The sequence below is a fragment of the Triplophysa rosa genome, linkage group LG11 (genome assembly GCF_024868665.1).
Source record: "Triplophysa rosa linkage group LG11, Trosa_1v2, whole genome shotgun sequence".
Taxonomy (NCBI): Eukaryota; Metazoa; Chordata; class Actinopteri; order Cypriniformes; family Nemacheilidae; genus Triplophysa; species Triplophysa rosa.
In genome coordinates this window covers 70,267-98,192 of record NC_079900.1, presented here as the reverse complement: position 1 = coordinate 98,192, position 27,926 = coordinate 70,267, and the positions used below count along the sequence as shown (strand labels likewise).

At 39.5% G+C, this 27,926-nt stretch overlaps 3 protein-coding genes across 4 annotated transcripts; 1 reads left to right on the top strand and 2 right to left on the bottom strand.

Annotated features, from left to right (window-relative positions):
* The first annotated feature begins 6,717 nt into the window (after positions 1-6,717).
* LOC130561568 (GTPase IMAP family member 9-like) lies at positions 6,718-7,890 on the top strand. Its single transcript, XM_057345998.1, has 2 exons — positions 6,718-6,799; positions 6,896-7,890. Coding segments are annotated over exons 1-2 (996 nt in total). The 5' UTR covers positions 6,718-6,798.
* An 866-nt stretch (positions 7,891-8,756) lies between these two features.
* Positions 8,757-13,004, bottom strand: LOC130561566 (GTPase IMAP family member 8). Of its 2 annotated transcripts, none has more exons than XM_057345996.1 (5): positions 12,936-13,004; positions 10,012-10,628; positions 9,895-9,923; positions 9,615-9,663; positions 8,757-9,493 (listed from the first exon to the last, which is right to left on the bottom strand). In XM_057345996.1, the coding sequence occupies exons 2-5, from the start codon at positions 10,607-10,609 to the stop codon at positions 8,757-8,759; spliced, it is 1,413 nt and encodes a 470-aa protein (XP_057201979.1). In that variant the 5' UTR covers positions 10,610-10,628; positions 12,936-13,004. The 2 variants fall into 2 exon arrangements, with proteins under 2 accessions (XP_057201979.1, XP_057201980.1); XM_057345997.1 differs by having other exon boundaries at positions 12,925-12,972.
* Positions 13,005-13,423: 419 nt separating this feature from the next.
* Positions 13,424-17,942, bottom strand: LOC130561576 (GTPase IMAP family member 9). Its single transcript, XM_057346007.1, has 3 exons — positions 16,711-17,942; positions 16,521-16,568; positions 13,424-16,252 (listed from the first exon to the last, which is right to left on the bottom strand). Exons 1-3 carry the CDS (start codon positions 16,742-16,744, stop codon positions 15,339-15,341), a joined length of 996 nt encoding a protein of 331 aa, XP_057201990.1. The 5' UTR covers positions 16,745-17,942; the 3' UTR covers positions 13,424-15,338.
* Between the last annotated feature and the right edge of the window lie 9,984 nt (positions 17,943-27,926).

Genomic DNA, 27,926 nt, shown 5'->3' with positions numbered 1-27,926 from the left:
CTCAATTGACGGAGGAAGTATAAGCTCTGCTGGGCCTTCTTTACAATGGAGTCTATGTGGGACTCCCACTTCAGGTCCTGAGAGATGGTGGAGCCCAGGAACCTGAATGACTCCACAGTATCCACAGTGCTGTCCAGGATGGTGATGGGAGGAAGTGATTGAGGGTTCCTTCTGAAGTCCACCATCATCTCCATTGTCTTGAATGCATTCAGCTCTAGGTTGTTTTGATTACACCAGGCAGCCAGCTGAGCAACCTCCTTTCTGTAGGCAGATTCATCACCATCTTGAATAAGGCCAATGACTGTGGTGTCATCTGCAAACTTCAGGAGTTTGACAGAAGGGTCTGTAGAGGTGCATTCGTTTGTGTAGAGTGAAAATAGCAGTGGAGAAAGAACACATCCTTGAGGAGCTCCGGTGCGCTGGATTTAAATTTTCCCAACCTCACTAGCTGCTGCCTGTTCGACAGGAAGTTAATAATCCACTGACAGGTAGAGGTTGGCACAGAGAGCTGGGTAAGCTTGGGCAGGAGGAGGTCTGGGATTATGGTGTTGAAGGCCGAGCTGAAGTCTACAAACAGGATCCTGACGTAAGTCCCTGGTCTGTCTAGGTGTTGTAGGATGTAATGCAGTCCCATGTTTACTGCATCGTCCACAGACCTGTTTGCTCTGTAAGCATTCTGGAGGGGATCAAGAAGTGGTCTGGTGATGTCCTTCAGGTGGGCCAGTACAAGTCTCTCAAATGACTTCATGACCACAGATGTTAAAGCAACAGGCCTGTAGTCATTAAATCCAGATATTTTGGGTTTCTTCTGTACAGGGATGATGGTGGAGCGTTTGAAGCATGAAGGGACTTCACACTGCTCCAAAGATCTGTTAAAAATATTAGTGAAGATGGGCGACAGCTGCTCCGCACAGACTTTCAGGCAGGAGGGTGAGACATTGTCTGGGCCTGGTGCTTTTCTGATCTTTTGTTTGCGGAAAAGCTGGCACACATCCTCTTCGCAGATCTTAAGTTCAGGTTGAATGTCAAGAGGAGGTGTTAATGGTATAGCAGAGATAGGGTCAGGGTGGGTGTGGAGTGAGACTCTGCATTTCAAAATGACAATAGAAGTCGTTCAGGTCGTCAGCCAGTCGTTGATTACCCATAGACTGAGGGGATGATGGCTTGTAGTTGGTAATGTCTTTCAGGCCTTTCCACACTGATGCAGGGTCGTTGGCTGAAAACTGGTTCTTCGGCTTTTCAGAGTAGCTTCTCTTAGCTGCTCTTTTCTCCTTTGTCAGTGTGTTTTTGGCCTGATTATACAAGACTTTGTCCCCACTTCTGTAAGCATCTTCTTTGGCCTGACTATGCTGTCTCAGTTTCATTGTAAACCATGGTTTGTCATTGTTGTATGTTAAGCGAGTCCTGGTGGGAATACACATGTCCTCACAGAAGCTGATGTAGGATGTCACTGTGTCAGTTAACTCATCCAGATCAGTGGCTGCAGCTTCAAAGACACTCCAATCCGTGCAGTCGAAACAGGCTTGTAAGGCCCGCTCTGTTTCGCTGCTCCATCTCTTTGCTGTTCTTGCTACAGGCTTGGCAGATTTAAGCTTCTGTCTGTAGGTCGGAAGAAGATGAACCAGGCAATGATCAGAGAGACCCAGAGCTGCTCTGGGAATGGAGTGGTATGCATCCCGTATTGTGGTGAAATATATAATTCACTGTAAAGGAAAATGCACGGGGAAATGACAAAATTCCACTCGGGTCCTAAATTGCTCTCCTGAAATCAAAGTACATCCCTATGAATGAATGCAGCCTCTTCACTGCAGGATCCTCTATAAAAGCACACATGACATATAAGTCACTGAGATGGTCTCTGTGTGATCATAATGTGTGCCATGAATGAGTTACACCACTTGTGCTTTAAAAGGGGGAGGAGATGGAAAGAAACTCTGGGTTTACCAAAGAAAACCTGCTGCCGACCAGGTTAGGATCACAGAGTAAGTTACTATGGTTACTGACTCTGAGTATAAGTTACCTCTCCTTTAGAAATGGGCTTGAGTTACCCCACTTTCTCGGGTTTGACATAACTCACATTCTGAAACTGAAAACCCAGAGTTTCCCTCATTTCAGGGTTAATTTACTCAGAGTTTTCACTAAACCTCCTTTCTGAAACGGGCCCATGCAGTCATACAGCATCCCCAGCTGAAAGGGTTTCAGTCATATTCTCACCCCATCCTGAACACACGAGACAAGATCTGAATAATGTGTTCACACTGAAAGAGATTTACAGCGTTATACTATGTGCTACTGTGATAATGAAACAATGAAGTGTGCATGTTTAAATGTTTACTCACTATAGCAGAAAATAATGTGCTTAACGCACTAAAGCTATATGACAACACATCACATGAACTTCCTCCAGTGTTGGGCAAGTTACTCTGAAAAAGTAATGAATTACTAGTTACTAATTACATATTCAATAGTGTAGTTAGATTACTGTACAAATGACTCTCTCCAAAAAGTATTTAATTACTTATTACTAATTACTTTCTATATCCTATATCAACCTTGATTAGTTAAGTGATTCAAGCATAGACATGAAACGGCTGTTCATATAAAACTACATTAAGTAGTGTTATTAACTGGCAAATGTATTACAAATGTGAGAATTATACATTAAAGCACGGATTTTAAAGTTAGACTCTGAATTTTGATGTGAGTTCCACTATTGTCTAATGGTTAGAGAGTCGGACTTGTGACCAGAAGGTTGCCGGTTCGATCCCCAGGGCCGGCGGGTAACGACTGAGGTGCCCTTGACCAAGGCACAAGGCACCTTACCCCTACTTGCTCCCCGGGTGCTGCAGTGATAGCTGCCCACTGCTCCGGGTGTACGTGTGGTCACCACTTGCTGTGCGTGTGTTCACTACTCTCTGGATGGGTTAAATGCAGAGGACACATTTCGGGTATGGGTCACCATACTTGACAAATAATTGAATTATATATTATATATATTATATTGCACACACATATATTACACACAGTATTTAGTTTAATTACATCAGAAGTAACTGTAATTAAATCACAGAAAAAATAAGAGTAATCCCTTACTTTACTTTTTCAAGGGAAAAGTAATTAAATTATAGTAACTAATTACTAAGTAACTAGTTACACCCAACACTGCTTGGTAGTTTTGTCATGGTAAACCACATCAGGTGTGCTCGTGCTTCATTGGCACGAGACATTACTCTGCCTTTATAAACTGCACATTTTTTCGTGCCGTTTGTAAAATAAGATATACACAACTTGTGCTTTAAAACACTGTTTTAGTGGGTATTTAGCTGAACACTTGTGCAGTGTGCGCATGTCAGCAGATTATATCAGATTATAAACAGTCATGTAAACACGCACATCAATCAGATCACTTTATTGACCTTTCATGTAAACACTACATTCACAATCTGAATAAATTCAATCTGATGATTCAGTCTACGGATATACCTTTATTACTGACCTCAGAACTTAAAGAACTTTTGATTTGGTTTCAACTATTGTGATGTACAGTATCAGGAGGATAAATTCACTCACCGTTCAGTAGATTTAGGTTCAGAACAGAGAGACATTAGACTCATGCAATAGATGTGTTTTCATTCTAAAGTACAGTCTTTCAGACTTCAGTGTCTGTCTGTCTGAACACATTCAAACTCTTTCACTACTGCAGATAAACTTCTCACACGTATACAGTTTTAAAGGAAGTCCATTAGATTCTTCCTATGTGAATAAAGCAGTTATTGTAAATATAATAAAAGGTCATTCCTGCTGCACAACGCCTGCAATATGATATTTCAGTCATGGATTAGATCAGATAAGGGCTGGACAGAAACAGGATTGGACCAAGAGAGACTTTTATAGAACACATTTGTATACTGTCCTGAAAGCAAGATTCCTATAAGCATTTGTTGTACTAAGAACTAGATCAGTAGCTCACAGATGACCACAGAGATGATTCTGTAAAAATATTCTACTGTTAAAAACACATGCAGAGCAGATTTAGGACGTCTGACGCACTATTAAATCAAATTAATAACACAGAAAAGCTGAACTCAGAGAGAAGCCCCTAACTGACATAACCTAAAACATGTTTAAAGGGATACTTCACCCAAAAATTGTCACGGTCCTGCCTTCTTGTTCATGATTTTCTTGTCGTGTGGCAGGATCAGGACAGATCCCTTATGTTTAGTGTGAGAAAGCCATGGGATGTTTTTATCTTTAGACATTCCATGTGTTTTCGCGTGTCTTGTCATTGGCCCTGCCCCTCTCGTTTCCTATATTGCTTCCCTGCCGTGTCTTATGTTTCTCACCTGCCCCTCGTTATCTTCCTTTGTTTGTTCCCCTATAAATGCCCTTATGTTTCATTGTCCTGTGCTCGGTCATTGTGTGTGGTGTGCTTACCTATGTGAATTCCCCTGTATGCTGTGTTCCTGTTTACTGCTGTGTTCCTGTTTACTGCTGTGTTCCTGTTTACTGGTGTGTTCCTGTTTTCTGTGACAACCCCAGTCAAGTGTAGCATGTGTTCAGTCTAGTCTTTGTCTAGTGTTGTTTATTTCAGTTTAGTGATAGTTAGTCTATGTCCTGTCTTTACCCCACTTGTCTTGTTGTAATAAATATCCTTTGTTAACACATTCATCCCCGCTGCCTGCAATTGGGTTCTTTCGCCGTGTGAACGTGACAAAAATGAAAATTCTGTCATCATTTACTCACCCTCAGGTTGTTCTAAGTCTGATATTTTTTTTTTATAAATGGGATGAGATCTGTTTGGTTACTGACATTCTTACAAATATCTTCCTTTGAGTTCATCAGAACAAAGACATTCGTACAGGTTTGGGACAGAGGTCACGTTAACCAAAATTCTCTGGCAGCACATTCATGACCAAACCGCAGCTTACTTGTAAGCCATTTTAACTCACTTGACATATGAACATAAACATCTGTCTGTAATTATTATTTCTGTCTGACAACAGCAACATTAAATATATAAATGAGAACAACAACGGCTTCATTGGGCATTCAGTTGCATAGCGAACCGTGACGTTTGAGCCTTGGCCCTCTGCGAACCCAACCCCCCCCACACATTCACCTCATGAGAGCGCTCTCAGCAAAGAACACCTACACTAGCAGACAGTAAACAGAGATTCACCAGCAAATAAACTGTGATTATAATAAATCTTCATATTAACCTGGTAACGTTACAGTGAACTAAACGTATGGAACTGACCGTAGTAAATTTACCATTTATCTGATCAAATGTCCCTGTTATGCAGAATAACAGCAAATACTGTGTGCACAATATGTTAAATTTAAGACTGACCAGTCAAAATCACTCGTCTCAAATAAAACTAAGCAACATAAACAAATGTGCAACCCCCAGATGGCGGAAAGTTAGCAAAAAACAAAGCGCGCTCGTTTAGAAAGATGATATGATTGGTCAGTTTTACTGTCACTCAAATTAATTGAAGCCGCCCGACGTAAGCACACATTCGACTTTTTGCAGCATGCGCAGGCTGCGCAGTCAGCGTATGATATCGCAGAACTGCGACTGCTCTGTGATCTTGAATTACTCTCATGAGACTTGTAAATCTCACGTAGACAGCCAAAATGTACATAGGAAACAAAAAATGTTGAAATATAGAGGTACAAATTACAAGTTACAATTGCTTATTTAGAACCACTCTACTGGTAACACTGATGCGTGCTGTATTTTACTGCTTTACACTATGTGAACTGAAAAGTGTGTGGCACTATGCATGTGCCATTTATTTAAGAAAATCCAATACAGCATTTGCACAGAGGTTGACAAAATGTATAAAAACTATTTCTCATTAACCCTTATCTAAATAATAATAACAATCAAATATTCGTTTTATGAGCTCTAATATTCAAATACAGTAGCCAATTTTGAGAAAACAATTCGTTTTATTTTATTTGCAACATTATTTTCAAACAATGAGAAGGTAATTAGAAACATTTTTATTACAAATATTTGTAGTTGTTATTTATTTACTTCATATTTATGTTAATCACAATTCATTTTATATTAAAATAAATATAAATGTTGCTTTAAAAAAAATCTTTATTTATTAATTTTGTATAGGAGGGGCACAATCTTAAATCTTGCCTAGGGCGCATATAATCCACATATCCTTTGTTTATACCTCCGTCTCAACGGCTAACGTGGCCCATGGTTGCTTAGCAACGACAGAGGCCAGGAGAGCGCAAACTCCTAGGCGCTTTGAAAAACGGAGAAAGCAGTGTGGCTAGCGTTTCGCACGGTTTTAGACGCGAAATGTGAATCGCCCCTAATTCTGTTTTAAAGCTGTTATTTACGCTAGTTAGTTGATTACGTTAGTTACATCTCTTGACAAGATCTACATGTTTGTCTATATTATTATGTATAAAGTGTGCAGAATAACTTTGTAGGTGGTGTTATAGCACAACTCACCAGTGAAGGCTGCGCACTTCGAAGGCGTTATTTGAACTGCATACGTTTGGTTTTATTTCAAGCAACTATAGCATTTCAAGGTAAAGATTGAAACTACAATAATTACGTCTTAAGAGAAATACATGTTTATTTTATAATGTTTTTAACTGAGATCTCGATGACGTATACGCCTATACGGTCGACAAATGCGACCTCCGGACGACGCAGGGCGGTGTTCAACAAAAGCGAAAGTAAAGTGCCATTTTACAGACAGGAAACCATTTTGCAACACCAGTGTGTTGTCAGTCGGGGTTATTCATACAGTCGATTAAAATCGCAGTAAGTACTAACGTCACATTCTAAGAACATTTCTAAAATAAAAGAGACTTTATAACCTACTAAATTTACATTGTGTACGTTTCTGACTATTTTCAGTGATGGGGCGCATTGACGATCTTCGGGTTCTGATGTGCGGAAAAACAGGTTCGGGAGTGAGTGCTTCTTGTAACACCATACTGGGATTTAATGCGTGTCAGTCGGGTCATGGATATTCGTCAATCACAGACCGATGTCAAAAGCACACGGCTGTTATTTCAAACACAACAGTCACAGTACTTGACACTCCAAACTTGTTGAATTCAGAAAATGTCGACATGCGTGCAGAGTTAGAGAGAGGAATACAGCTGTGCTCTCGAGGGCTCCATGCGCTCCTGCTCGTTTTCTCTTCAAACACTTTCACTCAACAAGACGCAGATATCGTGTCGCTATATAAACAGACGTTTGGTGAGCATGTTATGAAATACACTTTTGTGGTCTTCACGCACGGAGATGAGCTTCAAAATAAATCAATTGAACAACTAATAAGGCGTAATGCAGAACTGTCCAAGCTGATAGAAGAGTGTGGTGGGAGATTTCACTTACTGAATAATAAAGATCAGTCGAACAGAGAACAGGTCACTGAACTACTGGACAAGATCCACAGAATGGTGTCTGCGAATGACAACAGCTGTTATACACTGCATATGATCCCAAAGGCTCAACAAAGAGTACGTCTGCAGAGATTTATGAAGCCAAAATACCTGCATGCAGTCAGTGTTTTCCTAGTGTGTGCCATGGGGTGCGTTAAGGTGGAAAATGAAGGTTCTGTGGACGTTAAGACATTTGCACTTGGTTGTGTTGAGGGTGTGTTAGCAGGGATGGCCGGGGCAGCTTCAGGATACCTCTGGGTACATGTTCTAAAACATCAGAGTTTATTTGGGGGTAAATCTACTCGGAGGCTGTTACACGCGCTTCCAGGAGTCATGTGTGGCTGTGGTGCAGGAGTTATCAGTAGGTATTTTGTTGGTCAAAGGGGTTCAGTAAGTACATCATTAACAGTGATACAAGTGGGTGTGGCCTACACCGCAATACTGAAGAATTATTGTAAATAGTTTATTTTTTGTGCTTCTCAAAATATGGTAACAAACATGCTCATTTTTTAAATAATTATATTCATGATAAAACCCATGCAAATGTTTACTTGTTAACCAAACATTTTAATATTACAAAATCCATTATACTGTTTTGTATTTTTAAGTAGCTCTATTATTTGAATTGCCAAATGCACACACAAAAAACAACGATCACCCGCACCTGTTTCTGTTATTGATTGATGTTATTTTTCGGATGATCGGGTTTCTTGCTTTGCTTTGTTTAATGTTCGAGTGAAAGATTTTATTAAAGGCCTTAAATGCATATTTTATTGATCAGTTGTGTGTGTTTGACTCTTAATCGTTTTAACTTCGTATTCATAATTATAATAACTAGTCAGTGTTACAAATAAATAATTTTATTTTTGTTTTGACAAGTAATGTAAAGGTTTACAAAGATCAAATGCATAAAACATACAAAAACAATAATATAAACAAAATGTATAAAAATAAATGACAGTCCATTTATAAGTGGTATGCATGTGATGGTATCTGCTCAGGTCTTTGTGCCTCACAGATTAAGAAACATCTGAACACACCTTCTATTAAAAAATGTCAAGAAATAAAAATTCTGCTTTTTACTTCTGTATTCTACTCTTGAAATTAAACATTGTAATATTATAAGTATTGTTTGGCCTTGTAGGATTAATGTTAGGCTATTTGTAAGTCACTTTTCATATAAATGTCTGCGTATGAGCACAAACACAATATTCAGAGAGACCACATTAAGAAATGCCTTAATCCAGATGAGCAACAGACGTTATAAATTCACTGGGATTAAATTCAAAATCATTATCTTGAACTTAATCCCAGCGAATCTCTGAAGTCTATGTGTTAGTTCTTGGGTCAGTGCTTCCTCCTCTGAAAATTCCTATTGCGCTCAAACAAAACTCTTTTATCAAGTGAATCACATATTCGAATGTACCCATGTTTGCAATTTTAAACATTTCATTAGTGTAGCACTTTCCTCCATTTCTCTCTACCATTGTGTCAATCATCTGCAGTATTGTAGTAACATCTTTTCTGTTATTCTGATCGATGTTGTTAAAGATGAGATATCTGCCTCCACACTTCTTTATTACTCCAGAGAGTAATTCATTCTTCTGAATGCCTGACTTTAATTTTTCATGGTCACATTCATCCCCATGAGTGAAGACAATAATAATGTGCTTTGTCACATCTTTCCCAAAAACCTTTTCAACTCGGCTCAACATTTCTGCCTCCTGCTCTGTGAACCGGCCGTATTCAAAAACTAAGAGCAGTGCATGAAGTCCTCCTTTAGATTGGTTTAAACTCCTTCCAAACTCATCAGCTAATTTCTCTGCTTTCATTTTTGTGTCAAAGAATCCAGGTGTGTCGATCACAGACACGTCCCTCCCATTTACCTTTGCCCATTCCACTTTGCTTTCTGTAGTCACAGCATTCACATCTTTTTCCGATTTGAAAACACTATGTCCTAATATGGTGTTTCCTGTGGCACTTTTCCCAACACCAGTCTTCCCCAGAAGTAATATTTTACGTGAATGGGGATTGTTGTTCTCGTCAGTGGAGGTGACTCGTGCAGCTGTTGTAGAAAAGTAACTCTTTCAGAATCGTAAATATTTTAAAGATGCCCATCACCAGCATAAGATAAACATATTGGAATAAACAATCTAGTGGATGAAAATTGTTAATTAGATTCTCACCAGCACTGATTAAAGGGAGGATCTGGTCACTGTTAGGAAGGTCCTCTGCCTATAAAATAGAGAATGCAGATGCTTCATAAAATACTCTCAGTCAGTGTAATATATTTAACTTAAACACAAGGTCCATTTTTTTATTACTTGAGAGTACAGCCATACATCAATATTGTACTGTGTTTTTTATTTTATATGATTTTTTATCATTTTCGTAATTGTTAATTATAGCATTTAATAGTATTTTGATATTTAAGTTGTATGTTTTGTATATTTTAGGTCAGCTTACCCCTTGGTGCTGGTTCAGGTAGTTTGCCGCTAAAAGAAAAAGTTACTTTTGAGTAACACATCTGAACACAAAGTATTTAAGTGTTCCATTCATTGATGGATAACAAACCATACTTACAAATACTTGAATTAGTACTCCTTATTTTTACAATCAGATCATCAACTTGCTTTTTATTGTTTGGATCATGTTCACTCATTTTGTTGGTGAAAACATGATACCGGTTGTGAAGTTTCTTCACCAAATCTTTAAGATCTTCTGAATCCTCCATGTACTCTTCAATGGTGACTTCATTACTCTGTAGTTCATCTCCTTTGGTGAAGAGAATCCAAGTGTTCTGTAAATGCTTGCCCCCCAAAAACTTGACAACTATGTCAGCTGTTTTCTTCTCCTGTTCTGTAAACCTATCAGTGCTGACCACAAATAAAAACACAGTGGGTACTGAAGCATTCAAGTGTAGAACTTCCTGGCATTTCCCCTTAATATCTTTTTTCTGCACGCCAGGACTGAAAAACCCTGGTGTGTCATAAATATCGAAACAAAGCCCATCAATGGTCACTCTTTCTTTTTGAAGCTCTTGTGTTACTGCCTTTAAACTTTTCCTTGATTTAAAACTGTTCTTTCCTAATATGGTGTTTCCTGTGGCACTTTTTCCAGCTCCAACCTGTCCAAGGAGGACCAAGTGAAAATGAGGAGATGAGGACACACTCTGCATCATGGAATCAGTGTTGAGCCATCTTTAAGAAAAGGCAAAGGAGAAAATGTGACCATGTATGTTTGAATTTTGTGTAATGAACTAAAACAATGGAGTAAAACATACGATGTTGGTAATAAGAGAATGGTATCTAACTCTATATGTACTAAAGACGTTGCGTATTTATCTTTGGAGCAGGGGGTTGTTTAACATAAGCATTAGGCTACTTCACACTTAGAAAAATTCTGTACCTCTACTCAGTGGTGTCAACCCAGCAGACACAGAACGTTCCCCTAACGTTAGTTTTTGGTTGCCTTTTGGTTATTTTTTGGGAACCAAAAAATACCGTTCTAAGAACGTTCTTTTCGGGTTACATTTTTTTGCAACCAGAAAATATCGTTCCCAGAATGTTGCAGGCTAGTTTTAAAAAATAACCAGAAAATAACGTTCCCTGATGATTCTTTTTGGGTTATTTTTAATGGTAAAAATTGTCACAACGTAAACGTCAGTAACATGTGCAATACAGAAATTAAAAACACATTAACACGTTACACTGACAAAATTAAATTAATAAATGTGCCCTTTAATGGCTGAAAATAATAAACTAGTTAAGATAAATGAAAATACAACCATTCATTTCTTTAGTGCGATTGTCTGTATGTGTGTGCGCTCGATTCTCCGCTCTGCCGCGCACTCCTGTCATTTAAAAAATAATGGTCATTTCGTCTTACCTCACCCACTTACACATTAGTTTGGAGTTTTTTTTAAACGTACAGATTTGAGAGTAAACTTATATTTTCGTGATTTTCGATTGATGTGACACATCTAAATCAACAGACCATGTAAGGACTGAAACTCAGGGCTTTTGATTGTTATATAAAGACGGAGCCGCGCTATACATCTGTGATGAGACAAGAATAGGCTATTGTTTGCCTGAAGGTAATTAAATGTTTATTCTTCTGTCAATAAATATCTGCTTTAAATCATGTATATTGTGTTGAAGTCATTGGTTATTTTATTTTAATATGTCTGATGCTGAGCTATACACAGTGTGGTTTTATTATAGAAATGGTGTACTGTGCTGTTTAAATCGAAAATTACTTCAGTAATGAAAAAGGATCAGGCTAATAAAATAATCTAATGCATTGATTTCATCCTATATTGTGTGGGATGATGTATTTTACTCATTTTAATTAGATTCGATGCGCGATGGATTAAAAACACAGCATGGATGTATTCGTAACTGACGTGTAGTGAGGCCAAACGGACCCGAGAAAAATATTTTTTATGGTTTGTTTTTGGTTATCTTTACGGAAATTAAACTTTAGTTTCATGGTTCTGTGAACCAAAAACTAACGGAGAACCAAAAACTAACCTTTGAAAATAACGTTCTGGGAACCAAAAAATGTTAGCTGGGAATTCACCTAAAGCCAAGGTATGGCAGACTCTCGTGAGGTCATCCGATCCTATTATTGCTGCTACCGCAGGAGCCATCAACACATATAATAAATCACAACACGCTTTAAATAATGTATTGCTGAAAACAGCATATAGTTTAAAAACAAATGGAAGCATCTGATATGTGAAAATTTAAAGAAGTGAGTTCGGCGGATTCGAACCTGCTTCGCGTCACACCGTGTCTACACCGGACGCGACAGGACAAAAGACATTAGAAACGCATTAGAAACCAATATAATTTCAAATATTGTCCACACTGGATGCGGCGCAAACCCATTAAGAACAGCAGGTTGTCATGTCGCGTCGCGCCTGTCGCGTCCGGTGTAGAAACGGTGTCAGAGTCAAAAACATTTCTTGCACGTCTTTCGCACTATGCCACTGAAGCTGCGAATAAAGCAGTAGGCTACTGCTTTTACACTATCTTGTGGGAAAGTAGCCACCTACATTTTTCGTGCTTCCGATGCCCACGTTCCTGCAATATATATACTATACTGCAAGAAAATATTACTTTAAATTGACCTGACCAGACAGCCAAGGTATTGCTGCAACAGCCCCTGCCATACTCAAATGACCCCCTGCCTCGACTCGACTGCGCAAAGTCTATTTAACTTTAGGCGTAAAAGCACAGAAACGTCATATTTTGGAACAGGATATTGTAGCGTCGAAAATTAGTGAATGTGTCTTTAGTTTAATTTCAGTAGTGCAAAGTGCTTTCGCTTTTAAAAGCGTCAATTGATAATGTAGATTCCCGTGACGTTGTTGACAAATGAGCATCTCCAAAACAATATTTCTCCTAAACAGGATTTGGGTAGTTCATTTAGCACCGAAAACAATTATGTAACCGAATTAGGAAAAAAACATGAATAAAACAGAACACTCACAGAACACTCACATTATACTTTAGATCCTTCGTCACGGCGTCAAGTAGCCTATTCACACCGAAAAATTACTTTCACTTCTTAGAACTCCGCCTAGTTTCCATGACGTAGTTTGAAAACAGTAGCCACTTTTCACTCTCTGTTGAATGTTTACGTTTTGTATTTACAATAAAAACGTAATAACGTTGCAATACTATGTATTATCATTATGAAATCAAATCTGTCAACTTTCTGTTTTATGTAACTAAAACAAAAGAGCCCTGCCCAAAATACAATAGAAATGTAATGGATGGAATGGAAACTATACTGGTATATCATGGATTCTATTGGTGGGATGTTATCTGGCAGATGGGTACCAAAAGAACACCATTAAATCCCATTGAAATAATGCCCAAAACACAGATATCTTGTAATGGTTTTGATAGTTAAAAGTTGAAAGTTTATGATGGTATTTTATTGGAAAGCAGTAGACTATATGTGATGGTTTCTATTGTTTTATCAGCAGGGTCAGTTTTATTAATAAATATTTTTTTGCTGTAAACAGCAAGCACTTACAAGGATGACTTTCGCATTTTTGTTTCACATAAGATGTTCATTTAACTTTTTGATACCATTCTAAATGATCTGTTCTGGTTCTAACATTTGCATAGTGTTAAAAATTGAAAGAGGAAGTTCTTAGGGCCAGTACTCCAAATGAGCAATACGAGAAAAGACGACAGTGGCAAGGAACTGAAACTGTTTACGTGGAGGAAAAAATCTTAAGCAGACTCAACCACTTCGCATGAACATAATGCTGGTAAGATACACAATGTATTCGTAGAAAGCACCCAAAACAGGCAAACAGTGTCAGAATATTGAAATAGAATATAAAAAAAGGCAACTTTAGTCAAACAAATTACTTATGGAGGCTTTTTCTTTCTGGAAATAAAAAACAAACTCTGGGTCTTACATTCTAAAGAAATGGTCCTATATAGCACAAAAAGTGTTTGTTTGCTCGTAATCATAGGGGAACCCCTTAAGTGCTATATAGAACCATATTTTGGTGCCTCAGTGGTTCTTTGGGGTGACCGAGGTGCGATATAGCACAGTTTTCGTATAAAGAACCTGTTACGCCCCTGTATGGTTCTATTGCGCCTCAGTCATCCCAAAGAACCGCTGAAGAACCACTGAAGCACCAAAATATGGTTCTATATAGCACTAAAAGTGGGTCCCCTATGATTACGAGCAAAGAACCACTTTTTGTGCTATATAGAACAATTTTCCTTTTTAGAGTGTAGGACGAAAATAATGTCTCAAAATCTTAATTAAACATAAATAATATACGCAGAATACTAGAATAAAATGATTTAACTAATTGTAAATGTTCTTGAATAGTCAGTTTAAAACAATATAAAACCGGTGTATTATTAAAGAACTGACCAAATAAAAATGCATCTTGGTACCACTAAAAGTATAGCAGTCTACCAGACAATTACTTTGTAAAAAACAAATCACCTGATCAATAATGTAGTGATAACAGTTAAAACCACCTCATAGTGCGTCACATGTAGAACAGGGTGGTAACAAAACGTGACAGCAGTCATCAAATGTTATCAGAAGTTTTGTGCTCCACACGCTGGGGTGGAAGCCACACAATAAAGCAGCACAACTATTTCTCAATGGCATGATTTTAGCACTGTGTCTGAACACTCATTTTCTGTCTTACTGTCAGCTGTCTCCATATTGATTAATATGGAGCATTTTGATTCCAGTATATGCGAAAGAAAATAATTTGGCATCATTCTGATGCTGCACTTCCATTTTCACGAACTGCTCAGACACAAAGGTAGAGGATCCAAATGCAGCATCATTTGAGGGGTAATCTAAAGTAATAATCCCAAAACAGGCATTTATCTAAACACAGGTGATCAGTCCAACCAGGGCAAACAAATCCAAAGGTTAAAGGCAAACAGAGTAATCCAAGACAAAACCAAAGCAAGACAAAAACAGATATCCAGACAGCAACCGCTCACAATTGCAGTGACACAAACAAGACTTTGCACAAAATGAATGAAAGACCGGGCTTTAAAAAGACAGACAGCAAGTTAACAGCACACAGGTGAATATAATGGTGGATAATGAGTCTGGCCAATGGTTTATGGGTAATGTACCTCACAACAATACTGGTGTTCTGGCGATCTGTGCTACCTCCCATACAAAACATAAGACGAATCCCTCCACCCCACCCAAATCCGAAACCTAAAGTCAGTGGAGGGTAGCTCATTCTGGGTAGCACAGATTGTCGAAACACTGGAACAAAACAGCCGCTTTTAAAACCAAGTATCTACGGCATAGCATAATATTGTAATAAAGGATATTGTAATATATTCAAATGCATAATTAAAAAAATATAATATCTTCTAGTGTACTGGTATATGTCAGACACGAAGCTTTCGTAGTTTAGTGCTGATTTGTTCTGGGATGTTTTCATTAACTTGTGTCTCTTCCACCTCTTGTCTTGCAGTCCTGCATTTCTGTTTATAAAAACGCGTAAACTCCACTAAACTTCTGTCCTTCATTTTCACTAACTCCTCCAACTCTTTCATTTTCAAATCCTTTTCCTTGTCAGATCGTTTGAGTTTTTCAATGGTGTCCTGCAGTTCTCTCTTCTCTTCATTAAACGTCTCTGTTAAATCCAGTATAATCTGACTGTAGTGTTTCTTTAACTCTTCCTCTTTGACCCGAAGCATCTCTTCAACACCGTGAAACATGGCACTGGTGTAATACTCGTCTCCATTCACGAGCAACATCTTATCAACTTTCTCCAGAAGCTCAACCACCTGACTGCGATCATTGATGTTTGTGTTGTCAAACACATGATATCCTCCTCCACATTGATCTATGACGTGTCTTAAATCATGTCGCGCTTCACTCAGCGTCTGCTCGATGCTGTCTGTCAGTTCATCACCGTGAGTGAAGAGGATGATCGTGTGTTTATCTGCTTCTTCTCCAAATATTGCTCTGATCTTCTCCACAGACCTTCTCTCCTCCTCTGTGAATGGACCCGGCTGAATGACCAGAACGATGGCGTGAGGTCCAGGTGCCGTCATGTTCACACATTTACTGATCTCTCTTATGAGTTCTTTCTCTGACTGTGAGGTGTCAAACAGACCTGGACAGTCCACCAGCACCATCTGATGACCACACACCTCGCCCGTCTCCTTCCAGCACTCTTTAGTGACAGATGAAGCACTTTTGGCCGCTCTGAAGACTCTTCTGCCCAGAACTGTGTTTCCTGAAGAACTTTTACCAGCTCCAGTTCTTCCTACCAGAACCATCCTCCTCACGGACACTGAACAGAGAATATTGATAATACATATTTACATTTACATTTAGTAATTTAGCAGACGTTTTTATCCAAAGCGACTTACAAAGAGTTTAGGAAGCAATAAGCGATATGTCATACAGGAGCAATAATACAGTAGGTGCCAATACAAAGTACATGACATAATTAATGTATGATATTAGTATACACTATTAAAAATATATGACAAAGCAATGAATACTATACACAATACAATTAATAATGCATTGCTGGCATTTTGTGGATATAAACTCACTGTTTGGACTGTCAAAATCAAAGCTGCCACTCCTGCCTTTCCTTGAGCCTACAACACACGCGCACGCGCACACACACACGATTAGAAGACGATCAAATCGAAAGTAAAACAGAATCAGGATTTTACAGAAAGAAAATAACATCCAGTAGCTGAAACCAATAAATGAAGGTAAAATAACAGTAATAATTACCTTGAGACTCTGTTGGGGTACTCGAGGAGGACATTTCTCAGATTTAGCGCTGAAAACCGAAACCGAACTCTTCTCAAACTGTAATAGTGAAACACTCGAACAGGGGCTCGTTCAAGCTCAAACCGGTGCGCAACGTTTTCTTCGGTTTCTGTCTTGAACCACAAGTTTCCTGAAAACGGTGTGGTACGGGGAGCCCTGTCCCAAATGGCGCACTTCATGTGAACTTGCGACTTGTGGTCTCGTGGATACAAAATGCGCGTGCTCGCCAAGTCTACGAGTCCGTATAGGTTGTCCCGTTTGTCTCTTTAGCGCTCAGAGGTGTGCTCGCGAGCACCGCCTCCACTGAAAGACCTACACAGGAATCCTTGCGAACGACCAAAAACCGAGCGGATGGGAGGAGTGGATGTCAGACATATACGTAAACATGACGGATGTTTTTTTATGAATGATTTGATAAAATTCTAAATTAAATTAGTTTCTTATTCACATTATTGCTTATTTATTTTCTATTAAGCCAGCTATTTAAGAATACACACTTTTGGAGTGCATTTTCTTAAAGGTGTCTGCAGAATTCCCTGCGCATGGGCCGGCCTAACCTGTTGATCTCATCTAGCGCATGCGCTGAGACATTAGTCAGCAGTTCTGTGTAAAGCCCAATTTATGGTTCTGCGTCGGACCTACGCACCTCTCCAAAAATGTAACAAAGTGTCAACTCAACGCGGACCCTATGCGGACCGCAAGCGCTGTGATTGGTCGGTTTGGCAGCATCGTACTTCCTTCTACGCATTTCTGGCGTCTTCTTCTCTGGCGTCTTCTTCCGGCAAGTTCAGAGTCTACAAAAGAACAACATGGCGAGCATCGACATCGACCAAGTTACTGAGCGTCTGATTGAAGAGGTTGGGAAATACACGCATCTGTATGACTCCTCTTCGCCGGACTATAAAGACTGTCAGATGGCGGCGAATTCTTGGAGAGAGATTTCCTCTAACGTCCGTTTGGAGGCGTGTCAGCAAAAGACATGAAGAACTGCGCACTTTATAAACACTGTGCACGATCATTTGCACTTTATTGGCTGTATAGTTTTATTTTTTGTTTTACCTTTTATTGTTACTAGTTTTTTGAAAGTTTTATATTTGTGTTAATATCACATTGTATACTCATCTATACATAGTTTGCACTTTTACATATTCTGTTCTTTGACTCTTTTGCAAATAAAGAACAAAATTGTGACACTTCCAGATCTTGGTTGCATTTCGATTCATTTTTAACTAAACAATTAATAGGGTGAGTTGTCCATGACAAAATATGATATTCTATCAGGGTATCATTTCAATACACAGTTTTGACATCTATGTATATACAGTGCTCTGCGTAAATGAGTACACCCCTTTGAAAAGTATACTTTTCACACATAAAAATCCAAAATGTGGACAAGACTAAGTTTAATATAACATCTGTTTAACTTCTAACATGAAAGTAAGGTTAATAATATAACGGATTACAAATTTTTCTGTTTCGATCAGCTCCAACTCCATTAAGATGCGATCAGCTTCCATTGTCGTTTGCAAACACTAGCATACACACAAAACATCGGCGAAGAAGAGCAAACCCGTGAAAACACAAAGAGCCAACTAGCGTTTCGGCGGTGTAATTGCAGTACGACGCATACTCTCAACGCAGAACCATAAATGTTCATGACGGCGTCGTCTACGTACGTAGGGGTCCTGCGCACGAGTATAATTTAAATTTATCGGAGTTCACATCGCCTCCTGGTTGTTCTATGTTCAAACCACTAAAGTCCACTTTTGTTTGTGTGGTGTTACTGTGCGTTCATACTGATGTTATTTAGCAACAATATTAATGTGTTTCTAAGTGAGTTAACATTTAGATCGGTTTCCTTTACCATATCAGACATTTACATGACAACACACGTAATTGATACATGTATCAAGAAGCAATATGTTATTCAGAGTGTTTGTACATTCATATGAATATATAGCTTTCATTATTTGTCAAGGAGAGAGTTATTTAATCCTTAACTGTATATTCGTGTTATGAAGAGTGGGTTTGAGTAATGAGCATATGCGCGTGTAACCTGACACCGCTAGCCACCTGCAGCGGCGGGAAACTCACTCCACCAATATTATTGTATTGAGGTCATATTGTCTGCAAAATATACTTGTCGTATACTGTTGTAAGTTAAAATTTTCATGATTACATTTAATTGTTTATAATTAATAGTGACACTGTTTGCCACTCTGTATCTGCATTATATATGTATTTATTATAATTTCCTGTTTTCCATAGAAAAGCACATGCTGCACATCACTGTTCAAATAAATACCTGGATTTTACAATCTCACTCTGGACTAGTTGCAGTTCTTTCTAACAGAAGAATTAGGCCAGTTGATGCCCAACCACCCCAATACGCACAAAACATCCCACAAGGTGAAATGAAATAAAATCACAATTTTAACCCGAGCTTTTGTTATATAAGATGGAATCGTATGCACGCGAACATCATGTAAGTGTCAGAACTGAAAACGCCCTTGTTACTGATATCATCTGTTATTGACACCAGGCCCAGCGAACGCCAGGTTCTGGAATGCACCTATCTGTGATGACATTGATAGGTTGAACACCGCCTCCACAGAAGAATACCAACGACTACTTCTCTAGCCCCGCCCACTGGTTCGCTCATGACAGACCAGTCGCACGGAACCAGATAGAGCGAGCAAGCAATAAACAAACATGCCATTAAAGATAGCTAATATTGTGCCATCCCTGGTTGTGGAAGAACACAGTCGCTGCATAACCTTCCTTCAGATTCTGATATTAGGAATGCGGGGTTAAAGTGTATTTTTAAAGACGTTCCAGCTTATGTGGGAAAAACATGGAGCGTTTGTTTGTTTAATTTCTCCGAGGATTCCTTCGTGAACAAGGCATCGACACTGGATTTGTGGAGAGTTTAAAATGAAAAAGCAGTGCTGTGCCATCCATATTGGATCCGATAGGAATGGCGCAGCAATCTTATGTGAGTAAAACATGTTTGTACTATGCGTCACTATTGCTTTGTTAGAGATCGCTTGATGTGCCCTGAGCCCTATTCCCACGGGATTAGTATTACCTGGGGACCTCTAGTCATTTGTATTACATGAAGAGGTGGTCTGTGATCTTAAGCCCGTGCGAATCGCCATCTCTGTGATTTGGCGAGCTCATATATCACTTTTCAAGGTTTTATCCACCGTTTGCGAATAATGGAGGCTGTGTTGAAGTGTTTTGGTATTATTTCGGGTGCTGGGTGATATCCATAAATTACCGGGAGTCTCCCGTTTGTTTATTTATCATGGAAACTCTCGTAGCATTTGAGACCCACGACCGTGGTGATCTTTTGTCTGGTTCGGGATCACTGGTCTCAAATGCTGACAGGTACAGTCATATATCATTAAACGCAATACAACTATAGGCTATACAAACTATACACAAAGCCTTGCCATCACATCCGGGAAATAAGTCGGTAAATTTGAGTCAAATCATCCCGTGCGAATGCGTCACATGAAATACAGATGTGGGGAGGTCATTTATAAATCACAGGAGGTCTCCAGATAATACTAATGCCCTGCGAAAACTGTGAATGGTGCTAATGTGTAACCTAACGTTACGTCTCCAACCAAATTCACAGAAGCCTCCAACTACACAAACTGCTATCCAATCAAAGCGGTGGGCATTTACTTCCAAGTGTCTTCAATGTCTTCAGTGTCTTCACGCCCATTAAAACCGAGCGTTTGCAGAGCTGGCCTCAAAATCTGGGTAGAAAATAGCCTATTACTTATTGATTTTGATGTTTTTAAATGTAAAAATCACGCAAACGTCATAAGTAGACCTCGTACAACAGTATAAAACAATAAACAAGCCCAGTTCATGAGACCTTTAAACTGACAGTTTAGAGGTGCTAACACATTTGGATTGCCTTCTTGGCACAGGCAGAGAGAACATGTTGGGCATGTGCTTTCATCAAAAGCTAATTGATGAGCGTTGTTAAGAATGCGGACCAGTAATATATTTGCACTACATGCCTGCAGACACCCCCGACATCTTCCACAGGCAGAAGAAAATCAGACAGGATGAAAAACACATATTTGTTAAATGAATCTTTGACTTAACCCTTGAACACTAAACCTTTGCCTTGTTTAGTCTAACAAAAACTCACATTCGGACCCACTCTTCCATGACCAGGAAGAACATGACCAGTAAAAGTTAGTTTATGACACATTGATAAGAATACAGACCAAAGTCTCAAACACTTTCATCATTTGGCAGATAAAAGTCTTAAACCTGGAACCAACTCCCTCTTAAAAGAAACTTCACACACATAAACATTGAATTTATCTCTCTAAATTATAAACACAACCCCAGCAGACGGGGTCACGGTCTTGGCTGGAACCATACTTTTTTCAGGAGTGGGGGTAGATACTAGGCAGTGACAGTGGGGGCACAACAACATGTCATGAAAACCACAACCCTAAACATTAACTACCAGGTCATAAAAACACATGATGTGGTGAAACAACGAGGTCTGGAAATTATAAAAAAATCCTGAAGAACAACAAAGGGGTCATAATCATACACCTGGCAGGGGTAATAAATTAGGTATCATATTTACTACTAAGGTGAAAAGTCACGTTTTAGATTCATATAATGCATTTGGGGTAATATCATCATTTGTTTATATATAATATTAAATAATACATATTAATATTAGCGATTAGTAACAAAGGGGTATACCTTTCATAATCATATCAATCCGCTACGCATATTACTGCTCTCTTCCTGCAGGAATGTAAACGGAACCGGCCCGACTGTCTTCTGCTAATTGCTGCGCTGACTGGCCAAAAAGACAATGAACCAGTCTTGACTTTAAGTGGGCTACAAAAAGCGGTTTGAATATGAGCTAAATCATTGCTAGAACATGTCAAAGAAATGAAACCAGGCACATTTTAATCGTTGTTGACTTTGCTTACATGATGGATAACTATACATCAAACAAGTTTTTTTGGCAAAAACGACATGTAACCAAATGTAAGATTATTCTGGCTAGAAGTGGGTTATTAATAGCCGGACCATATCTCGTCTATAGTTAAGTGAGACGATGAAATAACAGCTATTGCTTGCTGGGATGCAAAATGTGTAAATGTTCTCCAAGAACCGTCGAAAACCACACAAACTAGGCACCATGAAACTAACATTAGACGTACCTGGGGTGAAAAACAATTGATAGATGGCCATAGGTGGTTAGATGCCGTGGTGACCAACATTTTGAAACACTGTTACTCTACTTGGATGATATAATTGTCTTCTCCCCTTCTTTTGAGGCCAACATTGCTCATTTGGACTTGGTTTTTAGCCGGTTGACAGACTTCGGCTTAAAGGTTACACCTACTAAGTGCTCTCTTTTTCAGAGTGAAGTTCACTACCTGGGCCATGTGATTGCAGAAGGTGGGGTATCACTAGAACCAGAAAAGTTGCGAGCAGTGGAAGCCTGGGAAACCCCACAGAACATCACACAGTTGCGGGCATTCCTAGGCCTAGCAGGGTATTATAGACGCTTTATTAAAGATTTTGCTCGGATTGCAGCACCCTTGAAGACAGTGATGTGGGGAACATCAAAACGGCACACCCGACCAGCTACAGGTAAAGGAAATGGTTGGGCCTGGGGAGAGGCACAGGACACTGCATTTAACAACTTAAAAGATTGTTTTCTACAAGCACCCAACCTGGCTTATGCAGATTTTCAGTTGCCATTCTTGCTGTACACAGATACCAGCCAGACAGGCTTGGGGGCAGTGTTGGCACAGGTACAAGAGGGGAAGGAAAGAGTAATTGCTTATGCAAGCAGAAGTCTCCGCCCAACGGAAAGGAATGACAAAATTACAGTTCATTTAAACTGGAACTGCTGGCCTTAAAATGGGCCATTGTGGAAAAATTTTGAGAATATCTTGCTGTGTCTCCCTTCACTGTTTTCACAGATAACAATCCATTGGCTCATTTGAACACTGCAAATCTGGGTGCAGTGGAACAGAGGTGGGCAGCCCAACTGGCAAGGTTCCAGTTTGAAGTGCGCTATCGCCCAGGACGGACAAATGGGAATACTGATGCCCTGTCCAGATGGCCAGTGACTGAAGAAGCTGACGGGTGTGCGGAGGATGGAGCAGCCCCATGCGGGGCAGAGGGGTTTGTAGCATCAGAGGTGGTCCGGGCCTGTGTGCATGCCTTTGTTGCCGTGAAAGAGTTTGTGGAGTGTCAGGAGGATGAGGCATCGTCACAAATAAATCAAGGAGTTGAGCCGAGCATGTTAGCTGACTGGATGAGGGCCCAGCGGACAGATTTTGTTGTGTCCCGGCTGTGGGTCTATATGGACCGAGGGAGAGGGCCTACCCCAAGAGAGGTATGTGATGAAAAAGACTTTTGATACATGGAAGCAAGTGGTGGTGCCTCAGAGTCTGCAGAATCAGGTCCTGGTTTGCATGTATTAATTTGTTTTTTTTTAAATGTATTAATTAATTGATTTGCATGTATTAATTTATTACGGATGGTGTTTATTATTGTGTGGGGTATATTTAAATGCATTTTGAATTTCTATCGGGTTTTAAGAGTTGCTGTGTAACGAGCGTGTGTATTGTGGGTGAGCACGTTTGATGTATGCCACTATTATGATCTTTGTCTGCCTGTGGAATATATATGCTGTTGCATGTGGACTCATGAGATGTTGATGTGTTGATCGCACATCATTGAGGACTCTTTTGATACTACAGCGTTATTCTATGCCCAATGTTATGTGCTTGACCTGTGACACCCCCCTGTGGTCGAAGTAAAATAATTGTAAAATAATAAAATTATTGAGCTGCCTTGTGGGTTGATGTTTTCCCTGGCTGTGTGTGCTAAAAATAAACTCTGTCCAGTTTAGAACCTGTCTCAACTCAACTTTATTTATATAGCGCTTTTTACGATTTTCATTGTTACAACGCAGCTGTACATGAGACATATTGACTATAAGCAAATCAATTAAAGTTATATACCTGTAAAAACAAGAAAAAAAGGTGAAAACACACAAGACAGACATACCCACATACAAACACTCCACACACACAATATGCAAACGTACTAACACACATACACATAGACACACACACACACGGACGCGCGCACACACACACATAACACAGACACGCATGCACGCACAGCTAAAGCACACATTAAAGATAAAGGAGAGAGAAGCACAGGTCAAATATTAAACAGACTATAAATTCCTATATGCAATATTAATTAAGTAAAACTTTAAGATTCTAAAGCAGCCCCCCCGGTCAGGCAGATGGGGTGCAAAAACAGTATGCAAACGGTGGCGAGGAACCCAAAACTCTAATCAAGAAAAAAAAACTCAGGAGAACCCAGGCCCAACCAGGGGATTCCAGTTCCCCTCTGGCAAAAGCTGCTGCCTCTGCACAAGCTCCAGAGATCTTGCACAACAAGGCTAAATAAAATAAATAAACTTACTAATAAAATAAATTATAATTTAAGATTATCATTAATAATCTAATAGCATTTGAAATTTTGTAGTGAAGTCGTGTCAAGTCGCCGCATCCTTCTTTATCCAGCTCTATCATCTCAGCTCTTGTCAGGTCCCAACTTCCCATTCTCCGCTCTACCATCAGGTCAGGCCATGAACTGCATCCTGCTCGCTGTGGTAACCTTGGAACAATGAGACAAGACTGGCTGAGAGTAGAGTACTGTTCTGTACTCTTTGATGCAACAAGTACATCAGTTGTGTTTTTGGTTCCGGTTGATCTAACTAATGCAGCCTGAACCCTCAGAAGATTTATATTATGGAAGAGTAGTGTATGCAAGATTAAAAAGATGCGTCTTTAGTCTAGATTTAAACTGACAGAGTGTGTCTGCCTCCCGGACAGTGCAGGGAAGACTATTCCAAAGTTTAGGCGCTAGATAGGAAAAGGATCTACCACCTGCACTTGATTTTGAAATTCTAGGTATTACCAACTGACAGGACACCTGAGAGCGTAATGCACGTGAAGGACTGTAATACAAAAGGAGTTCATTCAAGTACTGAGGAGCTAAACCATGTAAGGCTTTATAGGTAATAAGCAAGATTTTAAAGTTAACGCGATGCTTTATAGGTAACCAGTGCAAGGTTGACAGAACCGGGCTAATATGTTCATACTTTTTGTACGTGTAAGAACTCGAGCTGCCGCGTTTTGGACCAGTTGGAGTTTTTGTAATAAGCCTGCAGGGCAACCACCTAACAGTGCATTACAGTAGTCTAGTCTTGATGTCATGAATTAACTTCTCTGCATCTGAGATTGACAGCATATGACCTAGTTTAGATATATTCTTCAAATGAAAAAACGCAATTTTACAGGTGTTGGCGACGTGGCTCTCAAATGACAGATTACTATCGAATAGAACGCCTAGATTCCCATCTGATGACGAGGGTTTTATGGAACATCCGTCAATAGTTAAACAGTATTCTTGGTTGTTACGTACGGCAGTTTTCAGTCCAATAAGTACCACTTCTGTTTTGTCCGAGTTCAGTAAAAAAAAGTTGTTACTCATCCAGTTTTTTATATCGACTATGCATTCCATTATTCGATGGAACTGCTGTGTTTCATGAGGCTTCGAGGAAATATAAAGTTGAGTATCATCAGCATAACAGTGAAAGCTAACTCCGTGTCGCTTTATTATATCTCCTAGAGGTAGCATGTATAATGCGAAGAGCAGAGGCCCTAAGACCGAGCCCTGTGGTACACCGTACTGGACTTGCGATTTGCGTGACACCTCATTGTTTAATGCTACAAATTGAAAACGGTCGGATAAATAAGATTTAAACCATATCAAAGCTATTCCCTTAATGCCGACGTAATTTTCGAGTCTATGTAGGAGTGTGCTGTGGTCAATGGTATCGAATGCAGCACTAAGGTCTAGCAGCACCAATAACGAGATACAACCTCGGTCAGACGCCAATAGCAGATCATTTGTAACTCTGATCAAAGCAGTCTCTGTACTGTGACATGCTCTAAATCCAGACTGGAATTCTTCATTGATGTCATTCCTTTGGAGGAAGGAGCATAATTGAGTTGAAACTACTTTTTCCAGAACTTTAGATATGAAAGGTAGATTCGATATAGGCCTGTAGTTCCTTAGTTCTCTAGGGTCGAGTTGGGGTTTTTTGACCAGGGGCCTTATAACAGCCACCTTATATGCTTTAGGCACATGTCCTAATGTCAGAGATGAGTTAATAATACCAAGAAGAGGATCTATAATTTCTGGGAGCATCTCTTTCAGTAGATTTGTAGGTATTGGGTCTAGCATGCATGTTGTTGATTTAGATGATCTAATGATTTTAGACAGTTCATCGTGATATACGGTAGAAAATAATTGCAATTTCTCCATAGGGGCGCAGTAGTTAGTTTGTTCAGCGGGTTTCACTTCTGATTGCATTGTTATAATTTTTTCTCTAATATTTTTGATTTTATTTGTGAAGTAGTTCATAAATTCATCACTGTTATGCTGATATCCACAATCTGAAGTTGCTGTGTTAAATAAAAACCTAGGGTTGTGCTGGTTTTCTTCTATTAGTGATGAAAAGTAGGCGGATCTAGAAGTTTTTAGGGCTTTCCTGCATTTTCGAATACTATCCTTCCATGCTGTACGAAATACCTCTAATTTAGTTTTCTTAAAGTTGCGCTCCATTTTTCGGGCCGCTTTCTTTAAAGCCTGAGTGTGTTCATTATACCACGGTGTGGGGCTGCCATTTTTAATCTTCATTAAATGCAGATGAGCAACTGTGTCTAGTGTTTCCGAGAAGGTGGAGTTAAAATTTTCAATGGTAATGTCAAGATCTTCAACGTTATTTCTCATGATTTGAGACAATTCAGGCAGATTATCGAGAAACGCACCTTTGGTAGTTGAAGTGATTGTTCTACTTTGTTCTACATTGTTCTATATTTGTAACAAGGAGTTTGATTTGCAGCCGTAGGCCAGTGAAGTAAACATAATATCAGATAATGATCCGAAATGTCTTCACTCTGCTGAAGGATTTTAACGTCGTCCACATTTATACCGTAAGACAGTATTAAATCTAAAGTATGATTACTTTACGTGAGTTGTGATTCAGCACTGCTCAACTGTGCGGATGAGTCTGATGTTTTGAGTCGTGGCCTGTGACAGTGCACCCGTGAGAACCTTCTCGGTACATCAGTAGCGTATAATAAACACAGATAACTGATGATATAACTCAAAACAAATAAGAACATAAACAGACCCAATAGAGCAAATGGAGACTGTGTTGAAGTGTTTTGATATTTTTTCGGGTGCGGGTCATTTCCATACCTGGCAATACTGCCGTTTTGGCTGGGAGTCTCCAGTTTTGTTATTTCTCATGAAACTCCCATAACGTGAACCGGACAGAAGATCCCCGAATGCGACTGTTGCGAATGCGAAATGCTGACAGGTTCACTGCAACCTCTGTGTGTATGTGTGATTGTGTGTGCGTGTGTGCGCCTGCCCGTGCGTATGTGTGTTCGTTAGAGGAGCTGACAGAACGTGCAGAGGCCCCACAGCTCGTTTAATAGCATGTTTCGATGCCCATCCTTAAATAACATGCTCATATCATAATGACAAGAAAAATATGATTAATCTTATCTTTCAGCCCTACTTTCTAAACTTATAAAAAGACTCAAATGCAAAACAGGATGTCTAATCCCTCTTGTCTTCATGATCCTGCACCTACCTATTTACTGAGGAATTGTTTAACTGCCTTGGCACTACCCATCACTCACTTCATTAATACATCACTGTCACCTGGTCCTGTACCATCTAAGCTTAGGAGTGCTGCTGTCACTCCAGTTCTTAAAAAGCATGGTGTTGATCATTCTTCCCTAAGTAGCTGGCCTATTCCAAACTTATCTTTTCTCTCTAAGATACATGTCAGGATTGGTAGCAGAAGAACCCAAGCGCAGGCAACGGCAGTGAAGGGGTTAACAGATATATTTATTTTACAAAAACAAACAAAAACACCCACAATGGGGAAAACGAAACTGAGATATATATATACACACAAAACAAAAGACTTCCCACGTGGGGGCAAAACGTAAAATCAAAGAGAAGCAAAAACCTAACTCAGAAACTCGACACAACGTCTTAAA

Bases quoted from the DNA above. Each gene is read 5' to 3' on its own strand.
- LOC130561576 (XM_057346007.1), bottom strand. From the start codon at position 16,744: ATGTCCTCCTCGAGTACCCCAACAGAGTCTCAAG. The intron at 16,569-16,710 runs GTAATTATTACT...CGTGTGTTGTAG, and splicing joins TACCCCAACAGAGTCTCAAG to GCTCAAGGAAAGGCAGGAGT. The intron at 16,253-16,520 runs GTGAGTTTATAT...TTCTCTGTTCAG, and splicing joins TGATTTTGACAGTCCAAACA to TGTCCGTGAGGAGGATGGTT.
- LOC130561566 (XM_057345996.1), bottom strand. From the start codon at position 10,609: ATGATGCAGAGTGTGTCCTCATCTCCTCATTTTCACTTGGTCCTCCTT. The intron at 9,924-10,011 runs GTAAGTATGGTT...TTTTTCTTTTAG, and splicing joins GAGTACTAATTCAAGTATTT to CGGCAAACTACCTGAACCAG. The intron at 9,664-9,894 runs GTAAGCTGACCT...TCTATTTTATAG, and splicing joins ACCTGAACCAGCACCAAGGG to GCAGAGGACCTTCCTAACAG.